Below are 26,564 nucleotides of genomic sequence, written 5' to 3' on the forward strand. Positions count from 1 at the left end.
ACAGTAAACAGCTGTCAGACGCAGTTTGAGTCGTGTTCAGTAGATGTAAAACCTTAAATAAGTGCAATAACAGCCGTCAATATATGTCTATATGATATCATCTCATCCACGTCTGAGCCGAGGCACATGTTTGTCTGCTGAATCATGTTACTTGAGCGTTTACTCTAGAAAAGGTACAGTGTGTGTTAATAAATCTGAACTGAATCTAGGGAAATGTTTCTGATGGCAATAACATGAACATCCATAAATCTCAGGAATGATCTTGTGGAATGTTGTTTATTTTGACATCATTGAGAAAATTGTCTGGAATGTCCACAAAACAAAGCACTCATTGAATTGCTTATTATAAAGTAATTAACTCTTCCCCCGCCATTGATGACATTTTCCGGCGATCCATGTTTTAACTGTTATACAGCAGGGGGCGCTATTACACGTCTTCAGAAAGAGTGCAGAATCTCCAGATCAAAACACACGAGAAGAAGCAGCAGAAACAAGCGATAGAGGCGTTTGCTTACGCGCGATCATCAAACATTACGCTAGTGACGGGAGAAACAAAGCTTTTCGCTTTGCAAAATAATTCACTGTTTTGAAAGTGTTTGAAATGCCACAAGATGGCGACCCCTGCTGGCCAAACGGTGTAAATGCAATGAAAACTCATCCAAAACACGTTTTACGAAGCAACTGCAAATGTTTTATTGAAAATGGCATCTATTAAATGCAATTAACAAATCATCTAGTCTCAATCAATATTAAGTGTCTGTGTAATATGTGTTATTTTATTGAATTGTAGGGTTTCGTCTGATGGAGAGCTTGGTTCATCAGGCCAATTAGAGACTATTAACTCAAACTCTTCCTTTTTAATCTACAAATGTGTCATTAAAAATGTCAACGAATTTATTAAACTTTTTAAAAACTATATAGACACTGGTTCGGGGGTTAAGTCGGTGTCAGAGAGATCATCTATTGGTGAACCAATGACATTTTGAAATGTAATGTAACAAAGCCTTGTTTACTAAAATCACATTTTGATATCACTGGTTCTAAACAAATGATTCGCGAAGCTTTTCGAAAGCGCCCATTACTACATTGACCAGCAAATAAACTGGAAACTTAAAAAAAAAAAAAGCACTGGCAGGGAAAGAGTTAAAGTAAAGTTCACTCTACTATCATACTAATCAACACAACACTGGTCACACAGATGAAACTCGAAACGTGAAATATAGTGGTCATGAAACACTGGAGACAATTATTACAAGCTGATTCAAATTCATAGTTTAGAAAAACTACTCCCAGTGAATTACCCAGTGGCCTTATGGGAAATATGAAGGTCTTTAACTTGTTTCAGGGAATCTCAGGAAAACGCGTCCAGGTCACATTTCACCTCAAAAGATTTTATTTATTTATTTTTGTTTATACTTTGTAATTTTATTTTGACGAAAATTATTTTTTCTCACTGTATAACAATTGTATTTTTTTTTTTTGTTGCAATTCTCATTAAATATCCATAAAAGGCAGTAGAACAAATATTACCATAATTTATAAATACGGTACCACTTTACAGTAAGTTTTCATTTGTTAACATACACTAGTAAACATGAACTAACAATAAAAAGGCATTTATTAATCTTAGTTGATGATAATTTCAACATTTAATAATACATTATTAAAATCTGTTATTATTTAATGGACCTGAGCTGACAAAGATTAATAAATACTGTAACATATGCATTGCTCGTTGTTAGTTAATGCATTAAATAACATTAATGCAACCTTACTGTAGTGTTACCATAAATACATTACAATTTAAATGTTTTTTCCCCTTAAATTCTCATTGCATTAAATTGCTGTTTTTATTTTTCCTCAATGACGATCCCTATTAGATGCTCATTAGATATTGCTATTACTGCGATGCAAATATTTCTTGCATTAAAGTAATGAATTTGGCAAGAAATGTGTCTCGCAAATTCTAATGCAAATAATCTTTCCGGTCCTAAAACCGGCTTATTTTATTTCTTTCGAGGTCAAACATGAGCTGGACTCAAACTTTGAGATTCACTCATTTGAATATCAGTGCAAACATTCACAACATGAATTCTGGCATAAGGCACATTTAAGGAAAGACATTCCCGTTCCAGTTTAATAGTGTTGCCGCGTTTCTTAAGCGTTTTTGTAACATGGACGTTTGCAGTAAAAAGCTGAGTGTCTTTACAAAGATCCAGCAGCGCATGGATTCATCACAGCATTACAACAGATCTGTGTGATTGTCACAGTGTAGGAAGTTTAAGGCACTGTTACTTGATAAACGGCTCATTCCCACCAGGTCTTCCTGTTACCCAGCATGCCCAGGAACAGTGGATCGGCTCACTGGCAGGGATACCTGGTCCAGATGGGCAACACACCGGTCTCGTTGGCGATCCTCCAGTATCGCTCCCGCAGGAGAAACGCTCCGGCTTTGGGCTGCCGCTGCCGAGTGAAGATCCCTTTCTTATTCCCGACCACTCGAGTGATGGCTGGAGACAGACAGAGATGAAACCATCAGGCCTTGCAACGCTTTATGACCCTTTTAAATCAAATGAATAGCATATGTGATCCTGGACCACAGAACCAGTCACAAGGGTCAATTTTTTGAAATTGAGATTTATACATAATATGAACACTGGATACATAAGCTTTCCATTGATGTTTGGTTTGTCATGATAGGACAATATTTGGCTGAGACACAACTATTGTAAATCTGGAGTCTGAGGGTGCAAAAAAAAAATCGAAACATTGAGAAAATCTCCTTTAAAGTTGTTCATTTATGTTGGCGATTGTGCTGCATTCACTCACACAAATACATGTTTGATATATTTACAGTAGGAAACTTACAAAATATCTTCATGGAACATGATCTTTACTGGATATCCTAATGATTTTTGACATAAAAGAAAAATCAATAATTTTTACCCATACTGTTGGATATTGCCACAGATATACCCGTGCGACTCGTGACTGGGTTTGTGGTCCAGGGTCACATGTGTGTGGGGAAGAGCAGTGCCTACGGAAACATCCTAAAGCGTAAAATGACTGTAAAAATAATATTTCAGCCTTTAACCCATTTTTAAAGAAAAGTAAGGATTCAAAATGATCTTATATCTTTTGAGCGTGTGTGAACACAGTGGCCAATCAGAGGCGTTTAAGAATCCACTCAACAGCGCTCAAAATGCTACAGGGAAATGCTGAAACCGTCACTTTTTTTTTATTTAAATACCGACTTGGTACCGAAGTCGGTATTTTTGACAACACTTATATATATATATATATATATATATATGTATATGTGACCCTGGACCACAAAACCAGTCACATGTCACACGGGTATATTTGTGGCAATAGCCAACACCACATTGGGTCTCATTCATGAAACACGAGCAGAACGAATTTGTGTGTAAATCGTGTGTAAAGTGGTTCTGGCGTAAATTTTCGGATTCATTAACATGTTCGTATTTTCCAAATGTTAGTTGGTACGAAAGAAATCTATACCTGCTCCCAGCCACGCGTAAATCGCGTTTAACATCCGAACGTTTTGCTCATTAATAAGGCTGCATTTTAATTCACCTTAATCGGGTACATATTTACACAGCATTTTGAAAAAATATTATATATCGTTAGCCTCATAGCATAACTGCCAAAGTAATATAAAAAAAAAAAGGCAATTATGCTATGAGGCAAACGATATAGTAATTATATACGTTTTTTCTTTTTTACTTTTATTATGAGAGCCAGTAATAGCATCCGCAAACAGAACGCAAGTCCGCAAGTCACAAGTGTTGCAGTCAAGCTTCATGTCGAACCATTTTCTTTTCACTTCTGGGACTGTTCGATTAACAGATGAAACTCCATTAACTGCATCTGTAATATGCTGCCAAGCTTCCTTTTTTTTAGGGCCTGATACGCCACTATGTACGCTTGAAAATAAAATGTATCGTTTTGAACAAACTTCTGATAATAAAACTTCAATTTCTGCATCTGAGAAATTTCTCTTTTTCATTCGCTTTTGAGAAGACATGTTGAAATCCTTCGTTTGGTGTCATAATATGATGCCCATATATAGTTGTCAGTCGGATTTAATGGGCGGGATTTATGGAAATCGAGAATGAGCGTGCACGTGCGTCCCATTTACGACTGATTGGAATTCATTAACACACACACACACATTTCACTATCACATCTGACGTTTACGAAGTATTTGTGAATCAGGAGAAGAATTTTCGGGAATGTCTCTTTACGCGCAAATCACTCACATATTTACTCGTATATTTACGAATGTTTCATGAATGAGACCCATTGTATGGGTCAAAATTATCCATTTTTCTTTTATGCCAAAAATCATTAGGATATTAAGTAAAGATCATGTTCCATGAAGATATTTTGTAAATTTCCTACTGTAAATATATAAAACATGTATTTCTGTGAGTGAACTCTCTTCAGAACATTTGGACTAAACCGCTCAATTAATATGGATCAGTTTTACGATCTCTTTATGAACTTTTTGAAGCGTTAAAGTGGCATAGACTGTCAATGGAGGGACAGAAAGCTCTTAGATTCTATAGTAAGTGCATGTAGTTCATTATTATTACTCAGTACTTAAATGTGTAATTACACTGTAATACTGACACCTTAAAAATAAAGTGTAACCAGATCTTCATTTGTGTTCTGAAGATGAACGAAAGTTTGGAACGACATGAGGGCGAGTAATGGCAGAATTTTCATTTTTGGGTGAACTAACACTTATAATAATCAATCGCATTAAAGCTCTATATCGTGTTTCCAATTTTTCTGTCCCCCAAATTTAAGATCTCTTGAAATGATAATTAAGATTCTTCTTATATCACTTATGACATGTAAGACTTTAATCAAACTGAATGGAGCACCTGAAGGGACCCTGTGGATGCTTTCCTTCAATTTCAAAACTACGAGTTGCATGAAAATGTGCAGATAAAGTCTGATAACCAGCGATCCATTCTGACACGTTTTCATTCTCTTATCAAAAGCGTGCGTGAGTGAACAGTGAACACATGTTGATGTGTTCCAGAAAAACTTGTTCGGATCAAAGGGAAAAGGCTGCGGTTATGTCCTACTTTGCGTCGTCATGAAGTCGGCAAAGTTCCAGATCAGTTCTCCTATGACGAACTCCTTCCTCTTCTGGTCAAACACGTTGTGGTAGTTCTGCAGGACCGTCTTCTGATACTCCTCTGAGAACATCATAGGCGGATCCTACAGGACAACACACACACGCGACAAACCAGGTTTGAGTTTTCACACACCTGTCAATGATGGATAAACAGAACAACCGCAACTATGAAACTGTAAAAACAATATATAATACATATTTAAATTCTCAAGACAAAAGATTTGCATAATTCCTTTATTGAATCAAAAAATACATAACCCCCCCAAATTCAGTGTATAAAATATCCATAATCTTATGATATAAAATCTGATTTGCATTTTTGTATGTAGATATTTGTATATATAGACATAGATATATAGATATTGTAAGTATAGCATAGAAGTAAAAAGTAAAATTAAAAAATCTAAATATCATATCTAAATATATATATATACAGTGAGGAAAATAAGTATTTGAACACCCTGCTATTTTGCAAGTTCTCCCACTTGGAAATCATGGAGGGGTCTGAAATTGTCATCGTAGGTGCATGTCCACTGTGAGAGACATAATCTAAAAAAAAAAATCCAGAAATCACAATATATGATTTTTTAACTATTTATTTGTATGATACAGCTGCAAATAAGTATTTGAACACCTGTCTATCAGCTAGAATTCTGACCCTCAAAGACCTGTTAGTCTGCCTTTAAAATGTCCACCTCCACTCCATTTATTATTCTAAATTAGATGCACCTGTTTGAGGTCGTTAGCTGCATAAAGACACCTGTCCACCCCATACAATCAGTAAGAATCCAACTACTAACATGGCCAAGACCAAAGAGCTGTCCAAAGACACTAGAGACAAAATTGTACACCTCCACAAGGCTGGAAAGGGCTACGGGGAAATTGGTCCACTGTTGGAGCAATCATTAGAAAATGGAAGAAGCTAAACATGACTGTCAATCTCCCTCGGACTGGGGCTCCATGCAAGATCTCACCTCGTGGGGTCTCAATGATCCTAAGAAAGGTGAGAAATCAGCCCAGAACTACACGGGAGGAGCTGGTCAATGACCTGAAAAGAGCTGGGACCACCGTTTCCAAGGTTACTGTTGGTAATACGCTAAGACGTCATGGTTTGAAATCATGCATGGCACGGAAGGTTCCCCTGCTTAAACCAGCACATGTCAAGGCCCGTCTTAAGTTTGCCAATGACCATTTGGATGATCCAGAGGAGTCATGGGAGAAAGTCATGTGGTCAGATGAGACCAAAATAGAACTTTTTGGTCATAATTCCACTAAACGTGTTTGGAGGAAGAAGAATGATGAGTACCATCCCAAGAACACCATCCCTACTGTGAAGCATGGGGGTGGTAGTATCATGCTTTGGGGGTGTTTTTCTGCACATGGGACAGGGCGACTGCACTGTATTAAGGAGAGGATGACCGGGGCCATGTATTGCGAGATTTTGGGGAACAACCTCCTTCCCTCAGTTAGAGCATTGAAGATGGGTCGAGGCTGGGTCTTCCAACATGACAATGACCCGAAGCACACAGCCAGGATAACCAAGGAGTGGCTCTGTAAGAAGCATATCAAGAATCTGGCGTGGCCTAGCCAGTCTCCAGACCTAAACCCAATAGAGAATCTTTGGAGGGAGCTCAAACTCCGTGTTTCTCAGCGAAAGCCCAGAAACCTGACTGATCTAGAGAAGATCTGTGTGGAGGAGTGGGCCAAAATCCCTCCTGCAGTGTGTGCAAACCTGGTGAAAAACTACAGGAAACGTTTGACCTCTGTAATTGCAAACAAAGGCTACTGTACCAAATATTAACATTGATTTTCTCAGGTGTTCAAATACTTATTTGCAGCTGTATCATACAAATAAATAGTTAAAAAATCATACATTGTGATTTCTGGATTTTTTTAGATTATGTCTCTCACAGTGGACATGCACCTACGATGACAATTTCAGCCCCCTCCATGATTTCTAAGTGGGAGAACTTGCAAAATAGCAGGGTGTTCAAATACTTATTTTCCTCACTGTATATATATATATATATATATATATATATATTAGTGGTGTCAACAATAATCGATTCGGCGATGCATCGCAATGCGGGGCATGCACGATTCAGCATCGATGCGGCAAAGTGCCATAATCGATTATGTCACTGTTTTAGGGGTGTAACGGTACGCGTATTCGTACTAAACCGTTCGATACAAGGCACGCATTTTTCAAACCGAACGGTTATTTCAAATGTAAGCGCGTCGCGAGCGCGCTCATAATGTAGACGCTGGCGCGACCACAACATCAAATGGCAAACGCAATGTAAGCGGAACGAAACTGAGCTACTCGTGACGGACTGTTTATCAGTTTGGACCAACGCAGCGCGAGCCGATCTTATTCACCTTATTTTCGAACGCGGAAGTAAATATGGGTCCAGTTTCCGGTTTTTGTGCGGCACTTCCGTTTCCTCGCTTCTCTGGGCTAACTAACGATATCGATTGCGAAGGATTATGCAGAGTTGACAGAAAAATGTTACACATGCCGTAGCAGATGAATACAACAAAGAACTAAAGCCCCGCCTCACCCAGGTCGGGTTCTGGACCTGGTTGAAAACACTCATGCATCTAGATGACAGATTGCCAAAACTTCGCCGGCGCCTTCAGCACCGCCCTAAACACGGTCGAGCCAACGCTGGACTAAGTTAATATATCTATGGAGGTAGGCAATTTTGTCATGTCAAATGTATTAATAATGTCATCAGAATGCAACCAAAGCACATGATAGCAATAAGTAGATCATAGATGGCTATAAATAATTATAAATCATACAAAATAAATGCCATGATGATCATGCCATGATGACTAGATTTTATACAGGGGTACTATAATGATTTTGTTTCTCCTTGGAGTTTTTATTCAGACTTCGTAGCCCAGCCACTTTTCTGGTATCGGGTGGTCTTCTGTAGGTCTTGTGTTCACGAAATGAAAAGAACAAACATACGGTCGTTTCTTCAAATGGGCTGCGTGGCGTGTCCGTTATTTCGGCTCCCATGTTAACCGGTTATTTAGAGCTTGCACACTGCCTGCGTGACGCGCGCGTCTCAGGGAAAACGCGTGCATGCTAGAAATAGAATCGATGCCTATTTTTCACGCGACACGCAAGCGTTTTGGAAGCGTTTCCAGGCAAAATAGAATAGGAAAATATGTTTGTATGTCATTTTGATATGAATACATATTAATGACATTTTGATGTTTGAATTTAGGTTTTGACATAAATGCAGATATAGCCTAAATGTAAAAATATATATATATTATCGATTTTCAAATATTGCACCTGTCAATACAGAACGAAATATTCTGTAGCCTATTTTGCCGTCAATACTGCCAACGTTGTCTTTGCTGCTATATATTTATGTTTAACATTAAGTGCCTTCCACAACTCTCTCCCCATATGTCGAATATATCACCAATGAGGCTTATCATGTCACCTAGCAGCAGCAACGCCTCGTCAGAGACGTTTCTGGTGTGCAAAGACATAGAAAACACCACGCAACAGAAACGCCACGCAGCCAGTGTGTCGCCGGTCGTATAGGGCGCCTGATTATTAAAATGTCAATAATTCGATGATTAAAACACTCCTGCTCCAAGTAAATCTTTCTTTTGTGCCAGTTATTATGACAACCTCTAACTGCACAAACAATCCCGGTCTTCCTCGAACCCATAACGATGAGTTTGTTGTTACGAACAACGCTCGCCAGTGACCGGAAGTGCCTTACCGGAAGTCTCGCACAAAATACCGTCAACTGGCTGCGTCCGTATTTCCGTTAAAAATAAGGTGAATACTACACAACGCTAAGAGATCCATAAAGAAAGCATTTGAACTCGCCACTAAAGTAATAACATCGCTGCGAGATCTAGTGAGAAACATTCACATTTCTCCGTTATTAACGGATCAAACATGAACTATCCAGTGTCCACAGATCTGCAATATTCACCATGGATTTACTGTAGTAACACTAACTGCAACTTTGGAAGTTTGGCAGGAATAGTAGGCTATAATGCTTTCAAGTAACATTATGTCGGATTTATTTCGACATTATGAATAACATTGCTGCCCTCAAATGTTAATCTGAACTAAAATAAACATTTGTTTATATGCTCCTAAGAAGAGTCAATTATAGCTCCATCATTGCTCAAAGAAAAAAAATGTCATACTTTATGATGTTAGTTCTAATAAAAAAAGAATAAAAAAAAAATCAAGGAAATTTCTCTGGCATTTCTTTCTTTTTGCTGTATCGAAAACGTACCGAACCGTGACACAAGTGTATCGTATTGAACCGAACCATGAATTTTGTGAACCGTTACACCCTACACTGTTTATTTTCTGGCCTTGAGTTGGACAATAAAGTTGAAATTTAATTTCAAATGGTTCTCAAGCAGAGAGAAGAGAAACATTTCTCATTCAAAGCACTGAAAGCAGTGATTTATGCTTTCTTTTTCAGGTTTGAAAATGCCATATCCAATACCCTGTACCATTCAATTTTATTTTATTTAATGACATTTATGTCAAAGATACAGGAGAGTGATAATACACACATAGCAGCCAATAAAATCTGTTGTTCAATATCTGACTGCTTGTATTGCCTCATGACTGATGAAAATGTTGCCTTGTTGTGTGCAGTAGAATTCTGATGCATCGCAATGCATCGTAGAATCGAATTGAATCGAATCGTTACCTGGTGAATCGTAATCGAATCGAATCGTGAGGGCAGTGCCAATGCACACCCCTAATATATATATATATGTATATATACAATAAATGTTTTTAAAACAAAATGTCTAATATGCATAATTCCTTAAGTGAATAAAAAAAATCAATATCTATATATTTCAATTAAAAAAAGTATATAAAATATAAATTCTTACGACAAAAGTTCTGATTTCTTTAGTGAATCAAATGTCTATAAATTATTTATTTTTTTTATATATATATATATATATATATATATATATATATATATATATTTTTTTTTTTTTCTTACGACACAAGATCTGATTTGCATAATTCCCTTTAGCAAATGCAAATACATGATGCCATCAGCAGGAGCAATTCACTCTTCCCGTGTGAACCCAGACAGGCTGGACAAGGTTCAAATGAAGCATTAATGAAACGTGTGCTCAGACACGCTCAGATTATTGTGTTTCGTATTATTTGTGGACTCACGCTGTGTAGACCAGCAACAGCATCCGCTCCGTACTCGCTCTGGATTATGGGCTTCTTGTATTTCCCATACCAGTTATCAAACTGAGTGCTGAGCTGAAGACCGATGACCTCTGTGTGACCCGGGTCATGATACCACGAGAAATAGCTGTTTACACAAATAACGTCCACATACGGGGCCTGAGGATGAGAACACGTCAACACAAACAGCATTTATAGCACAAATATATATGTAAATACATACATACATATATATATATATATATATATATATATATAAGGTGTGTAACAATATATCGTGTCACAATATACCGCAATACAAAAATGCAACAATATTTATCGTGGATAGTGACAATATGTATTGTGTATAGCTCACCCAAAATAACAAAGTTTTCAGAGTTTTAGTGTCAGTTCTACATTAAACTGCTATATATAATGTTGAATATAATGTATAATAATGCAATGGGGGAATATTTGTGTAAAAAGTGCCCTATATTATTTTAAATATATCTAGTCAGTGACTGAGATCAAGCATATTCATCTAAAATAATTCTGTTTTCAGCTTCAGAATCGTGAATATTGTTATTCTGGCGTCTCTATTGTCCTGCATTGGGTTTCCGGGACCAAGTCCAAGACTATTAATTTACACACACACAATATAAAACCAAATTTTAGCATTTTAATCAACAGTACTTTAAAAAAAAATCTTTTATCATGTGTCTTGGAGTATCGCAATAATATCGTATCGTGAGTTCAGTATCGTGATCGTTACACCCCTAATATATAATATAATATATATCTATATTATATAATCAGGTCTGTATGTTTGCAGTGTTCAGGGGGAAGTAAAGTAATCTAAAATAAACTTTAATGGTGCAGATCTACTGTAGTTCAACTCAACATGTTAGCATGAAATATAAGATAAGACTTGTTTAAACAGCTGAAATAAGAAGGTCAGAAGGTACTAGGTTGTGAAATGATTACGTTGCAACATATCAGTAACTTAAAAATAAACGTATAAATGTGTAGTTCATGTCTCACCCCTAGATCTCTGGCGTAGTTACTGTTTGTGATGAATGTGACCGGCCGGGTGGAATCCAGAGACTTCGTATGAGACACGAGTTCCCTACGGAAAAACACATCAGGAAAAAATAGGAAAAACGGGTTAAGACGTACGAATTCAGTACAAGTTTAGTATGATTTAAAAAATGACCTATTCTCCATTTAAAAACAGGATTTAAACAGCCATTTTTTCATGATTACTGCATAAGGATGTCTTATTTTATTATTTAAAATAATTTATAATTATTAATGATTTACCATAAGAAATTTCTGGCTGATTAAATATACATTTTTATTGATTTCTATGACTTTCCAGGATGTGTGATACTTAAATGTTTAATTGTTACTATAATTTATTTTCATTTAATTTATATCATAAACTTATTGGTAACATTTAATAACATTAGATATCTATATTAGTTAACATGAACTAACAACAGAAAATACTTTTTTCAACATTTACTTACTGTATATATTAATAAAGTTATTATCTGTTCATATATTTAATGGACATGAACTAACAATGACCAGTTGTATTTTTATTAACTGACGTTAACAAAACATTAAAGATGAATAAATACTGTAAAAAATGTATTTCTCATTGTTAGTTAATACATTAACTGATTGTAAAGTGTTACCAAAGTAATTATTTATTTTATTAATTATTATTTATTTATTTTAATGAATTAATTCATATTATTCTTCACTCATTTATTTTATATATATAAAAATTCCAGGTGTGAAAAACACAATTTTACCATTTCCAGATTTTCCACAGGAAAGGGAACAAGAAACTAGTCAAACGTCAGTGATGCAGACAGAAGGGACATTAACATCATGGCATTAAGTTTAATATTGTACTAGCACGCATTAATAATTCAGACGTTATTTGCATCACTAGCATGCATGAAGAGCTAAAGCTGTTGAGACTCAGTGACTCGTACATTAGACCATGAGAACGTGGCGTCTTCACGATGCTCAGGTATGTTAATGAGTGTCAGAGCAGGTGTTTCTCCCTGAAGACATTCTTCACACCCGCTGAACAAGACTCGACATACGATCACACACAAACACCCTCATTATTACTGTCAAAACAACAGCTTGACATGAACACAGAGAAAACACCACCAAAACACACATATACACACCACTCCCTTAAGTGTCACTTGCCCATATATATTTAGAACAATAATATCTTAGTAAAAACCTAAAGTAATATTGACAACCTATATATTATTTGAAAGCTTGCAATCTCTAGTTTTCATATATTTTCAATAAATTACAGAGGAGCCGCAATCTATCAGTTTGCAACAAGAATATTTCATATTCATTAGGCGTGTTTAGGCTATTTGAAATAGAAATAAACATGAAAAATCATGAACGATTGGTAGAAACCTCAGTTTGTTTTCATGCCAGGAGTTCAAAAGATAACACCAATTCAATTTTATGAGAAAAAAAGGTCTGAAAATGTTTTGAATATATAGAAAAATATTCTGGATTCTCGATTTGTGATGCGGCAGCGAGCTATAACGCGCATATGTGCTCTTTTTTTGTGTTTATTAGAGGTTGAAATCAAATCAAATACTCCCAAACCACCCATACTATTTCTGAATAGGATGTATACTTCATAAATTGTGTGAAATTATGGAAATACATGGTTCAGATCACTCAAAACATATTTGAAAATGGAGGCGCCCTTATATGGTCAGTAAGGAAGCTGGCTGTCCATCTAGTGAAAAAGTTTGGTACTGCGCCCAAATAAAATCTTACTGAAAGCAAATTTTTTGCCAGTTAAGGGTTTAAAGGGGTCATAACATGAGAAATAAAAATTTTCCTTGATCTTTTTGATCATATAATTGGTCTTTGTACCATTAAAACATCCTGCAAGTTTCATATCATAAAACGTCCTCCTCATTATAAACAAAACATTTATGTAATCAAGCTATAAAAACGGCTCGTTTCGATATTGTAGGATCTGTGATGTCACATGGGCAAATACATTTGCATATGACCGCCTCCAGAGCAAAACATCGACGAATCGTTATAGATCATCACACCATAGGCTCCGCCCACTAGCGTTCAGTCACTTAACGGCTGACTTGACTCTGTCGCCAACAGGACAAACGTTCGCTTTGATGTGTCCAGTTTAAAACAGATCGTTTGAATCTCTGTACAGACTTCAGGAGGATCCCAGTGTCGGAAACAAGTGGATGGTTTATTATAATGGCGTCCCGGAGCACGTCGGAGGATTATATGTTTGTTCGGAGCATTTGACTGAAGATGGTTTTGTAAACGAGGCACAGTGTAATGGAGAGTCAGTCCGCTGTATTGGATCTGACAGCAGCTGCATCACAAAAAGTAAGTCAATTATTCTATAATGCTTTATATGGGTTTATATGGATAATGTTTTACTCCTGAAATAGCGAGTGTTCATTGATACCGTTTCCTATGCAATGACGTTAGCCAATCATAACAGTGGCTTTTTTCTTGAAAACTGTTTATTTCAGACAGAGGCTCAGAATGAGGGTTGAAAATAATATTTTTTCTGCATATTTTTGTGCAAAAACACTTTTTTAACATTATGAGTGAACCCCAAGGAACATTTTAAAATAATTATAAAATCCATGTCATGACTCTTTTAAAACAAGATTTAAGACTTTACATAATTTGAATGACGCTACAACAACAGAAGGTCAGCGTTTCATCTGAAACCGTTAAATAAATCATTCATATTTAGTTTGTCTCACTTGAAATAGAGTCCCGCGGGCGGCATTTCAGACGCAGGCTCATTGGCCACAGACCACATGACCACAGAGGGATGGTTTTTATCACGTCTGACCAACTCTTCCATGACGATCAGGTGATGAGCCAGAGAAACGTTCCCGAAACTGTGTCTGAGGGCAACACACACACACACACACACACACACACACACACACACACACACAAACACAAGCACGCACACACGATCAAGATATGATAATAAAACCAGCTCATACCAAAGCACTTCAAATAGATTGAGATTTATTAGTGTTGTATGATAAGAAATCGTTTTTGTTAACTAAAATAACTCATAATAAAATAACATTTGAATAAAAACATTTGAATGTTAGATGAAAAACTTTAGCTTAATTTATTTTTTGTATTTTTTTTTTTACAAATGCTGTCTGGGCAATGAACTGAAATAAATTTAAAGGGATACTCCACTTTTTTTGGAAATAGGCTCATTTTACAACTCCCCCAGAGTTAAACAGTTGAGTTTTACCGTTTTCGAATCCATTCAGCCGGTCTCCGGGTCTGGCGGTACCACTTTTAGCATAGCTTAGCATAGATCATTGAATCGGACAGGACCATTAGCATATACTCTCATTCCTGCGTAAAATAGTCGCCTAGAAACTCGCAACTTTTCATTTTCATTTGTAAACTACAGAAGAGTCAAGTTTTAAATAGGAAAAATATCGAAACTCTTTGGTCATTTTTCTGAGAGAGATGCTAATGCCTGGTCCTGTCCGATTCAATGATCTATGCTAAGCTATGCTAAAAGTGGTACCGCCAGACCCGGAGATCGGCTGAATGGATTCGAAAACGTTAAAACTCAACTGTTTAACTCTGTTAAACAGTTGAGTTGTAAATTGAGTTGTAAATTGAGCATATTTCCCCAAAAAGTGGAGTATCCCTTTAAGCACTAAAACTGAAAAAAGCTAAAATGAAAAAAAAGAATAATAATAATAAATAAAATAAAAAAATCACAACTAAAATTAAACTGAAAACTGGAAATACATAAAATAAAGGCTAATTCAAAATATGAATAAAGACTACAATAGTATATAGTTAGTTCACTAAAACTAAATGTATTAAAAACCATTTTCAGTATTTGAAATTAAATAAAAATATTAGATGAAAAACTGAAATAAACATAAATTAAGAGCTAATTCAAAATATGAATAAATACTATCATATTTCATAAATAATACTAAAATAACATTGACTGGCCAAATGATTCAGCAACATTAGTTAACTACATTAGCTACCATGACCTAACAATAAAAAAAGCATTTAATAATTGTAGTTAATGTTAGTGTCAACATTTACTAATACATTATTAAAATAAAAAGTTGTATCTGTTAATATTATTTAATGGACTTGAGCTGACACGAACAAACAAACAGTGAACTGTTGTATTGTCATTAAACATAGATTAATAAACATTAACGTTAAGCGTTTCCAACTGAATCCTGTCAGGCATGGACTCATTTCCTAAAATCATTCTAGACAGACGAAAAAAGGGGTAAAAGACTGTGTTTCTGTGCCACACGTGTGTGAAAGTGCTGTGTATTTGTTGGGACGGCGTCTCACATCTCTTTAATGCCCACTCCAGGACACTCGTCTATAACCACGATGCCGTGACGGTCGGCCATCTGCAGGATCTCTTCGGCGTAGGGATAGTGACTGGTGCGGAACGAGTTGGACCCCATCCACTTCATCAGGTTAAAATCCTTCACGATCAGAGGCCAGTCGAAGCCTTTGCCCCGGATCTGAGGCACAAACAGCATTCATCATAAACCATAAACATAAAAAAAATAAGGTTCAATTAGTTAACATTGGTCAATGGATTAACAAGCATTACACAGCAGTGAGTTATTTTATATCATTGAGACAATATTAGAGTTTTTATGATTTTTTTTTAGTTTATATTATTTTAGTTAACATTTATTTTATTTCAAGTAACAAATGTTTTTTTATTGTTTTTGTTAACTATAACAACCCTGCAATCAACAATACATTAGTTATAGTATTTATTAACCTTTGCTAAAAAATGTGTCAATAAAAATAAAAAAATTATTTTTAAAAATAAAAATTTATTCCGTGAATCAGTTTCAATGAACTGATACAAAATTCTGAATCGATAAATAATTTGCTTGTAGCAAAATGAATTACTCAGAAATTAAAAAATGAAAGTTTCTGCATTTTAATGTGTTCGTTTATATGCAAGTAAATATTGCTGTTGAGTCTTATTTCATGGAAAATATGGAGATGTTAAAATTTTGATTTCCAGGCCTGAACTTTTTTTTTTTATATATAAAATTAAATAAACATAAATACATTTATTGAATAAATTAAATAAAAATAAAAAATAAAAAAATAAAAAATATAAAATAATGCTTTTTATTAAAAAAATTGAAAATTATAAAAACGTTATGTTAGTCAAACAAAATTGTGCCACCACTGAAATATGAAGTAGGATGTGAGGATGCAGTGTTTTACAGTATGTGTCTATCAGACATCAGCGATAATAACAGAACTACACACTCAGTGAGAGGATGTGGCGTGTGGTGTGAGATAATAGCTGCGATCAGCTGGTTTTACCAGACGCTTGGCTTAAACATACAAACATGCTCTTAAAAAAATGTTAACACTAATTTTTTATGATAAAAGATTCAACAACTCACGCAACATGTCTTGATGCAGTATGTGTGAAAATGTGCAAACATTAATACGATTTGAGAGCTTTGCTTATATGATAATATGCTATCAAATGATTTCAGAAGAATCTAAATATAATCCATGAGCCTTATACACTAATTTATGAAACTTAAAGGGATATTTCACCGCTGGAAAGATGAATGTGTGTTTAAATTGGGTCATTTATGTAGTGGAAATGTGAAATTATTTTAGAAGCTGGTGCCTTCTAGACTGAGGAAAGCCAGAAAATGTAGTTTTGGCTCATGTGTGATGAAAGACAACAACTCCCAGAATGCACTTGCTTCGCTGCCCTACGAGGCCACTCACAAGCCACGCCTACCGGTTACAGAGGGCAGTATCGGGAGAAATGATACAGCTAGGCTACTAGTCGACTCGAAACTGAAAAGACGGTGTTTTATGGTGAGATCCCCCTGTGGGCGGGTTGAACACATGCGGAACGAGCTCCTCCTACTGGCTGGAGTCTCTCGCCTCTGGACAGAAAAGCCTCAGATGATGATAAATGATGATTTTTGTGTCATCGGAGGCTTTTTTCCAGACACACAATACAGAAATCTCTCGTCTCAGGGGGACATGAGGGAGGGAAGCACGGTCATTCGAGAATACCACCGGGTTTCTTCTGATACAAAGCTTCATGCTAATCGGTGAAGTATCCCTTTAAATGTGCTTTTTTTGTCATTTGTGGAGCTTGAAAGCATCCAAACCTCATTCAATTGGATAAGAGCATGTGCTAAACATGTTCCACTGAAGACAGAAAGTCAAAAATGACATTCATTTCAAGGAATCAGTTTCTTTAAAATGGTCAGTGTAGGTATTAGTCATTCTCAGCATAGAAACACATGAGAAAACTAATGAATTTCACCATTGTTGCTTGATATTACCATAGTTTAAACGATTACTGCCAGTGTCATATGCTCATACATGTCTTCTTTTGTACCTGGTTTTCTATAGGCAGCATAAGAGCACGTCAGTATTGTGTGTTTTGCATGAAAGGTGTGTGTGTTTGCTGCCCTCTGCTGACACTCACGTCTGCGTCCTCGTGCTTGTTGACCCCGTGGAAGTAGAACGGCTTGTTGTTGATGAGAAACTGTGTGCTGGTGACCTTAACCGTACGAATACCCACAGAAAGAGTGTAAACATCCGTCTGTCCGTCCTCTGCTGTTGCCTGAACCTACAAAAACATGCATGAGTTATTCAATCAATTCACTGAAACACTTTGAACTGGCTCACAAAATTAATCTCTAAACTCTGTGACACTTTTCAATAAGATTCACATTAGTTAACATGAACTAACAATGAAAAACACTCCTAAAGCATTTATTAATCTTAGTTAATGTTAATTTCAACATTTACTAGTACATTATTAAAACCAAAAGTTGTATCTGTTAATAATATTTAATATACCTGTGCTAACATGTACCAATTAAACTAATGTAGCAAATGCATTCCTCGTTGTTATTGTTAGTTAATGCATAAACTAAATGCGACCTTATCTTATCGTCTAATGCTACTTTTTTCTACTGAAGTTTCAATCAAAAATGTTATTTAAAATCTAGCAACACAATATAACAGAGCATTGTATTCAGTGCAATATTTGCTCATTAATTTTACATAACCAGGAAAAGTTTTTCTTTTACATCTATGCATTTGGCAGACGCTTTTATCCAAAGTTGCTTATATTGCATTTGATCAGTTTATGCATTCCCTGATAATCACTGCAAATATATTGTCAATATTAGACATGCACCCAACCCTAAGCAACCAATCACATCTGACTTCATGTTAAAGTCACCATGAGATCAAAATGGACAATTCTTGTTTTGTTTTTTAATTGCAGTATTTATTATACAGTATTTATCTGTGCACATATATATATTTTTTATTCATGTGCCTAGTAATCTTGAATCAAAATAACTCTCCCTCTTGCAGCGACATCTCATCTCTTCTCTGATGACGAGGGCGGAGCAACCTGTCACTCACATGAGATCAGCCAATAGCAAACCACAACCATCCAATCAATTTCTCATGGACAAAATCAATATAAATACACACACATGCATGTATATATTCAAGAAATATTTGCATGTATATACTGTAAATATATTTTTTATAATATGTAATTTATTATTATAATAATATATAATTATTTTATATTTATTTATTATAATATATTTATATAAATATTTTATATATAAATAACACATTTTTCTTAAATATATACATGCATGTGTGTGTATTTATATTTACAAAATAATTATACACAGTACACACATATATTATGTAAACAAACTTTTATTTTGGAAGCTATTAATCACGATTAAACGCGATTAATTGTTTCACAGCCCTCGTTCCAGAAGCCGTTTCACTCAGATATGCGTCACAATAGGGATGGAAAGATTAGTGCAACCTCTGTTTCATGCCGACACCATCAGAGAGCAACTTCACTGACCTCCATGGAGTAAAGGTATCCTGGGTTTTCGTGCATCAGGTACGGCCACCAGAGGTTGACGTCAGTGACCTTGAGGATTCCTTGGGAGCCATTAGCCGAAGCCACACATCTGCCGTCCTTTGCAGAGAGCGTCACTTTCACAGCAGCTTTAGAGCCGCCCAACACGGACACATTATAACTCACCAGCCCTAAATCACAGGACACACATATGAACAGATGAATTAGGACTAAATCAACGAACATTTTAAAACAAATGCATCAGGTCTATTCACGTGACATCACACTCTTATAGGAACACCCACATTGAGGGTTCAAAACAAGGCTTTCCTCCATTGACCACCAGTCATTTTTACCAGGTTTGTATTAAAGGGATACTTCACCGATTAGCATTAAGCTTCGTATCAGAAGAAACCCGGAAGTATTCTAGAATGACCGTGCTTCCCTCCCTCATGTCCCCCTGAGACGAGAGATTTCTGTATTGTGTGTCTGGAAAAAAACCTCAGATGATGCAAAAATCTTCATTTAGCTCATCTGAGTCTTTTTTGTCCAGAGGCGAGAGACTCCAGCCAGTAGGAGGAGCTCGTCCCGCATGTCTTCAACCCGCCCATTGGGGGATCTCACGATAAAACACCGTCTTTTCAGTTTCGAGTCGACTAGTAGCCTAGCTGGATCATTTCTCCCGATACTGCCCTCTGTAACCGGTAGGCGTGGCTTGGGCGTGGCCTCGTAGGGCAGCGAAGCAAGTGCATTCTGGGAGTTGTTGTCTTTCATCACACATGAGTCAAAAATACATTTCCTGGCTTTTCTCAGTCTAGAAGGCACCAACTTCTGAAATAATTTCACATTTCTACTACATAAATGACCCAATTTAAACACACATTCGTCTTTCCAGCGGTGAAATATCCCTTTAAGTGCTAATGTAGAGAGACAGTGATATTAAAAGACTAAATTCAGTATACACCCCCTATTGAGGATGCATACTATAATACAGGAAAGCAGATGAACCCAGAATATAAACGCAACATAGTTTTTCTCGTTGTTTTTACATATAAAACCATAATAAAGAAAATCGCTTTATAATGTCCTGCTATTTTTAGTGATTGAAATACTGCAGCAGGTGTTGTTTATGGATCACAAGTGCTTAAAACATATTTTTGAGGTGTGATCAAAATATTTGTGAAACTATGAATGTCCTAATGTCCTAATGTCCATTCCCACACAAAATAATACATTGACTTTTCATTTTGGAAAGTGCTTCTGAGAAATGTTTTGAATTGACACTTAATAAACAGAAGAGGGGATTTGAGGAATCTACATTTATGTATAAAATATTTAGCAAATATTATAATGTTATTAATCAAGTAAAACAGACAGAAGTCTGTGAATGGTTATACCATAAATTATATGTTCTAAGGTGAAAGTGAAAGTATGAGGAGCCACATCTTTTTCTGTAAGCCAATTCTCCGCTTACCAATGTTATCAGAAAATGACGTCTCCACTGTGATGTCATCAATGTGCACCTTTGGTGTCGTGTACATCAGGACCGATCGGTGTATTCCAGCGTAGTTGAAGAAGTCAAAGTTAGTGTTCTGGACGAAGTAGCCAGCGGGGTATCTGTATGGAAAAGAAAATGGTAAAGAAATAAAAAAATTATATTTATCACAATTTATCACAAACATTATTACACACACACACGCACATACACGCACACATACTCTCTCTCTCTCTCTCTCTCTCTCTCGCACTCACACTCACACTCACTCACAGACAAAAAGTTTAAAAAAGTATTCTCGTCGCTTCATAACATTAAGATTGAACCACTTTAGTCACATGGACTATTTTAACGATGTCTTTACTACCTTTCTGGGCCTTGAAAGTTACAAAGATGTTGCTGCTTATAGGTGGTTCAGAAAGCTCTCGGATTTCATCGAAAATATCTTAATTTGTGTTCTGAAGATGAACGAAGGTCTAACAGGTTTGGAACGACATGAGGGAGAGTAATTACTGACAGAATTTTCATTTTTGTGGTGAATTAACCCTTTAAGCGTGAGAGCTTAATTAAACACGGGGAGAGTGTCAAGCACAAGAAATGCCGGAACAATTGTGTGGCAAACATTGTAGTTGTGGTGCTCTTAGCTTTCTGAAGTTGGGAGCACCAGTGCTACCAAGTAAAGGCATTCACTCGATCGCTGTTACAGCTGTTTTCTGTTTTGTTTTTTTCTGCTGTTCTCCAACGACCCACACTTTGAAAACCACTGCCCTAAGGGAAAATTAAGCTCTCGGGAGACCGCCCTGGTGGCCAGTTTCTACAACTAACCGGTGCGAAAGCCCCTTTTGAGTTTGTGAAGCATTACTGGAACATGTTCAACACCAGTTGATATTTATTGCAATGCTATTCAGACATTTTTAAAGGGATACTTCACCGATTAGCATTAAGCTTTGTATCAGTAGAAACCCGGTGGTATTCTCGAATGGCCGTGCTTCCCTCCCTCATGTCCCCCTGAGACGAGAGATTTCTGTATTGTGTGTCTGGAAAAAAACCTCTGATGACGCAAAAATCTTCATTTATCATCATCTGAGGCTTTATTGTCCAGAGGCGAGAGACTCCAGCCAGTAGGAGGAGCTCGTTCCGCATGTGTTCAACCCGCCCATAGGGGGATCTCACGATAAAACGCCGTCTTTTCAGTTTCGAGTCGACTAGTAGCCTAGCTGTGTCATTTCTTCTGATACGGCCCTCTGTAACCGGTAGGCGTGGCTTGGGAGTGTCCTCGTAGGGCAGCGAAGCAAGTGCATTCTGGGAGTTGTCATCTTTCATCCACATGAGCCAAAAATACATTTTCTGGCTTTCCTCAGTCTAGAAGGCACCAACTTCTAAAATAATTTCACATTTCTACTACATAAATGACCCAATTTAAATACACATTCATCTTTCCAGCGGTGAAATATCCCTTTAAGTGTGATTTCAGTGCCCAAATACTTCTTTATGGCCGCTGTATGGACGTGTCTAACCTGGTGCGATCGTTCATGTACTGGATGGTTCCTGGTGGAAGCGTCTCTAGGGTTAAAGTGTTGTTCACTGCAATGGTGATCCGACATGCACTTCCGGTGCTCTTACGCAGGACGTCACTGATGTCCGACTCAAAGGGAAGATGACCGCCCACGTGTTCAGTCATCTTGACCCCGTTCACCCACTGCAACATGGGAACATCAAAGATCTGTGTGTCAGTCCTGAGACCATGACTAACCAAATGAGTCAAAGACAATGGGCCCTATTTTAACGATCTAAGCGCATGGTATAAAGCGCATGGTGCAAGTACACTTAGGGCACGTCCGAATCCACTTTTGCTAGTTTAACGACGGGAAAAATGGTCGCCGCTGCCGGCGCACGGTCTAAAAGGGTTGTCCCTATTCTCTTAATGAGTAATGGGTGTGTTTTTTAAATAAACTAATCAGAGTCTCATCTCCCATTCCCTTTAAAAGCCAGTTGCGCTCGCGTCATGGCGGATTTTGCAAGCGGAAAGACTGAACACTCGTGCATGAGGTTAAAGCTCTGTGTGTGTGTGTGTGTGTGTGTGTGTGAGAGAGAGAGAGAGGTTAAAGCTGTGTGTGTGTGTGTGTGTGAGAGAGAGAGAGGTTAAAGCTCTGTGTGTGTGTGTGTGAGAGAGAGAGGTTAAAGCTGTGTGTGTGTGTGTGTGAGAGAGAGAGGTTAAAGCTGTGTGTGTGTGTGTGTGTGTGAGAGAGAGAGAGAGGTTAAAGCTGTGTGTGTGTGTGTGTGTGTGAGAGAGAGAGTGGTTAAAGCTGTGTGTGTGTGTGTGTGTGTGTGTGTGAGAGAGAGAGAGAGAGAGAGAGAGAGGTTAAAGCTGTGTGTGTGTGTGTGGGTGTGTGTGTGTGTGTGTGTGTGAGAGAGAGAGAGAGGTTAAAGCGCAAGCAGACCATCTACGGGACAAGCCGGATTCCACCATATCTTTATGTACACAATAATAATATTTTACATTGTAATCCTTTTATTTTTAATATTTGGCATGTTTGAGTGCTGCTGTGTGTGTAAAGCATAGTGTGTGTGTAATAAGCAGAGTTTGTGTATAATAAGCAGAGTGCATGCGCGTTGTGGACCCTATAGGCGCATATTACTAATATAATAATAAAAAATACTGCGCCATTGACTTTAGACCAGGTTTCAGTCGGTCAGTGGCTCGGCCTATTTCTGTTCCTCAAAATAGCAACAATACGCCTGAACACACCTGGTTCTCAGACCAGCAGCCCATGGGCGCACAGATGGGCACAGATGCATTTGCTATTTAAACAACGTGGCGCAGGACGTGAAAATGATAACGGCGTCGGGCTGAAACTAGCCAAAAACACTTGCGTATGATTGGCGTATGATAGGGCCCAATGTGACACTTGCACAAGATTACAGACACATAACCCGTGACAAATGACATATCAATCTGGAAAGTGTATGCATGATAAAATACAGAGAAAAGAATCACTGATGGGAATCTCATGCACTTACAAGCACAGAATAATAGTGTGCACTTCCAACTCGGAGCATGATCCGTGTTCCCTGATCCTGGATCCAGCGCGCAGGCACCCACAATTCCTTCTCATACCAAACCCAGCCAATGAAATCCCTGATTTTGGAGTCTTGTGTGATGTCATTGTAGCTGGACGGCACCGGCATGTCAATTACTGGACCCGTCTGGAACAAAACAAAACACCATCAAAGACATAAACACCTAAAATCAGACTCAAACTGCAAAATATGAATGATTTCATGTTTAATATGCAACATTTCATATTGGAACAACAAGTTGGCTGACTATGTTTACTACTTTCGCAATAGCCTCTAATAAAATCAACACTGTTTCCAGGAATATAACATTTTATTCTGATCAAAACTTTTAGTATTCTTCTTAATAATATCTCTCTCTCTCTCTATCTCTCTATGTATATATATATATATATATATATATATATATATATAAAGATTTTAAAAAGCTAGTTTAAACTAACTAAATTTAATAATAATTAAATAATTTGAGCAATATAATGAATTAAAAAAAAGAGATTCAATTAAACATATAATAAAACGTTTTAGTAACTACATAATACAGTATATACTATAGTAGAAAGTGGAAAACAAACTTAATAATGTAACATAATAGAATCTAAATATTTCCCAAATAATATTTTACATATATATTTTGGGGGGGTCTTTATCCTTGAAAATATATAGATCTGCCTTTTAAATTTTAGAAGGGGTCCCTGAAATATGATAATTTTATTAAATAAAAAAAAATTAAAAACAATGAAAAGTTATGATATTAAAAGAATGATTAATGCACAATAATAAGAAATATTAAATATATATATATTTTTAGTAGATAAATAAATAAAATGATACATATACTTCAGTACTACAGTATAGTAAGCAAAAAAACTGTTAGAAGTTGAAAATAATGTAACAAATAGAATTTTACACATATTTGTTTAGGGTCTTCTTTATTCATCAAAATTGTAGGATGGGGGTCCCTCACATGAGTATGATGGTATTTAGCATCTAAAAGATTGAAAAACCATCTCTTTATCCAGTAAAAATTTCCATATACAGTGGGGTCCAAATGTCTGAGATTGTGTTTTATTTAAAACAATGTGATAATGTATGTAATATTTATTTATAATGTAAAAGTTAAACAAAGAAAAGTTCTAATGAAATTAATAATGCACAATTTCTATCTGAAGCTCGAGATGCTCTTTAAAACATGTCAAACTCGACTTTTCACTCAGATTATTGTGCTGATAATGTAATAGTGCATCTGTATTGTTATCCAGCTGTGCTGCGTCAGAGCTCACGTGACCTCCGCTAGTGGACTCTTGAACCACTCCTTCTCGAAGCCTCGGTTCCGCTCCGGAGAAAGATCCGCTCTGAATCTCCACAGGCCGCTCACATCTTTCACTTCCCTGGAGGGAGAGTCTGTGGGGAACAGCATCCCGCCCTGCAGAGACTGACACACACTGCAGACAGCGGCCAGTAACACACACTTGACCACAAGCCCCTCTCCTGTTGAGCCCATCACGCGCGCGCTGCTCAACTTCTGTTTACACTCACACACTGCGTCCCCCCACTTCCGCGTGTGACGTCATTCACACGTGACATCCGCAAAAAAGATTTAACGAAATATTTGATATTGCTATACCTATGCGTTTTTGTTTTTGTTTTCACGATTTGACTTATATTTATATGATTTTACTCTTATTTATATGAAATAGGACAAAAACAGTGTGTACTAACCCAGTTGGTTCCCGCGCTTTGATGGTTCAAATTATAACGCTCCAGTGACAGTCAACGGTCGGACATCAATTAATTCACACCAAAAAATACAATATCGAGAAGCCTGTGTAAAAGAATAATACTATAAAAAAAATATCTTAAATAACCTCAAAAGTGCAGCTGTCATGTTAACCACGAGGGGGAGACAACATATTACTTACGTTCACAACGTCACACTTTCAAAGCATTGACATATTTGCATACCTGCACGCAGAATAATGATTCCTAATGGATTATATCATGGCTTTTAGAAACCATGCACATATAAACTAACCAGTGTGACTTAATATGATAAAGTCTCAAAGGTGAGCTGCTCATGGACCTTGTAGGCTACCTGCATCATACTGTATATTGTGGCAAACTCCAGTTAAAAAGATTAACTGGACTAGGCTACTGATGAAAACTAGCCTTCGGGCTAATTTGGGTACATTTACATTCATGAATGTTGATTAATGTCCCTTTTCTAAATGAATAAATAATTAAACTTAAAATAATTCGATTCGGAATGTTTACATTAAAAGCTGATTTGGTGCATTATATTATGCTCTGTAGGAACCATGTGATCTCAGGTCTACAGGTGAAGATGTCTGTAAAATCAAATGCCAGTCAGAGTTTGAGGTAAGTTTATCTTAAATTTGTGTTTTTCAACTCAGTTGAACGGCAAAATAGTCTGATGGGGTGAACGCAACATGGCGGTGCCCATGAGTGGGCGACCTGCATTATGCAATGCATAATTGGCAGGCCTAATTGTTTTGGGTAAAGCTATGCTACTGGGAACAGTGTGCAAATGAACGTGCGAATGTGCAAATTAGTAATGCACAGTAAGCTACATTTTATTTCATGCATACTGTGCAAAGTCTTTTTCTGAAGA

At 36.8% G+C, this 26,564-nt stretch overlaps 1 protein-coding gene across 1 annotated transcript; it reads right to left on the reverse strand.

The window, feature by feature from the left end:
• Positions 1 to 257: 257 nt before the first annotated feature.
• gusb (glucuronidase, beta) lies at positions 258 to 25,492 on the reverse strand. Its single transcript, XM_084414108.1, has 12 exons — positions 25,221 to 25,492; positions 23,876 to 24,061; positions 22,372 to 22,553; positions 20,834 to 20,976; positions 19,363 to 19,550; positions 17,941 to 18,084; positions 15,789 to 15,967; positions 14,180 to 14,326; positions 11,412 to 11,496; positions 10,374 to 10,550; positions 5,121 to 5,256; positions 258 to 2,510 (listed from the first exon to the last, which is right to left on the reverse strand). The coding sequence occupies exons 1-12, from the start codon at positions 25,434 to 25,436 to the stop codon at positions 2,362 to 2,364; spliced, it is 1,932 nt and encodes a 643-aa protein (XP_084270234.1). The 5' UTR covers positions 25,437 to 25,492; the 3' UTR covers positions 258 to 2,361.
• Positions 25,493 to 26,564: the final 1,072 nt, after the last annotated feature.

Source organism: Rutilus rutilus (assembly GCF_951802725.1).
Source record: "Rutilus rutilus genome assembly, chromosome: 7".
NCBI lineage: Eukaryota > Metazoa > Chordata > Actinopteri > Cypriniformes > Leuciscidae > Rutilus > Rutilus rutilus.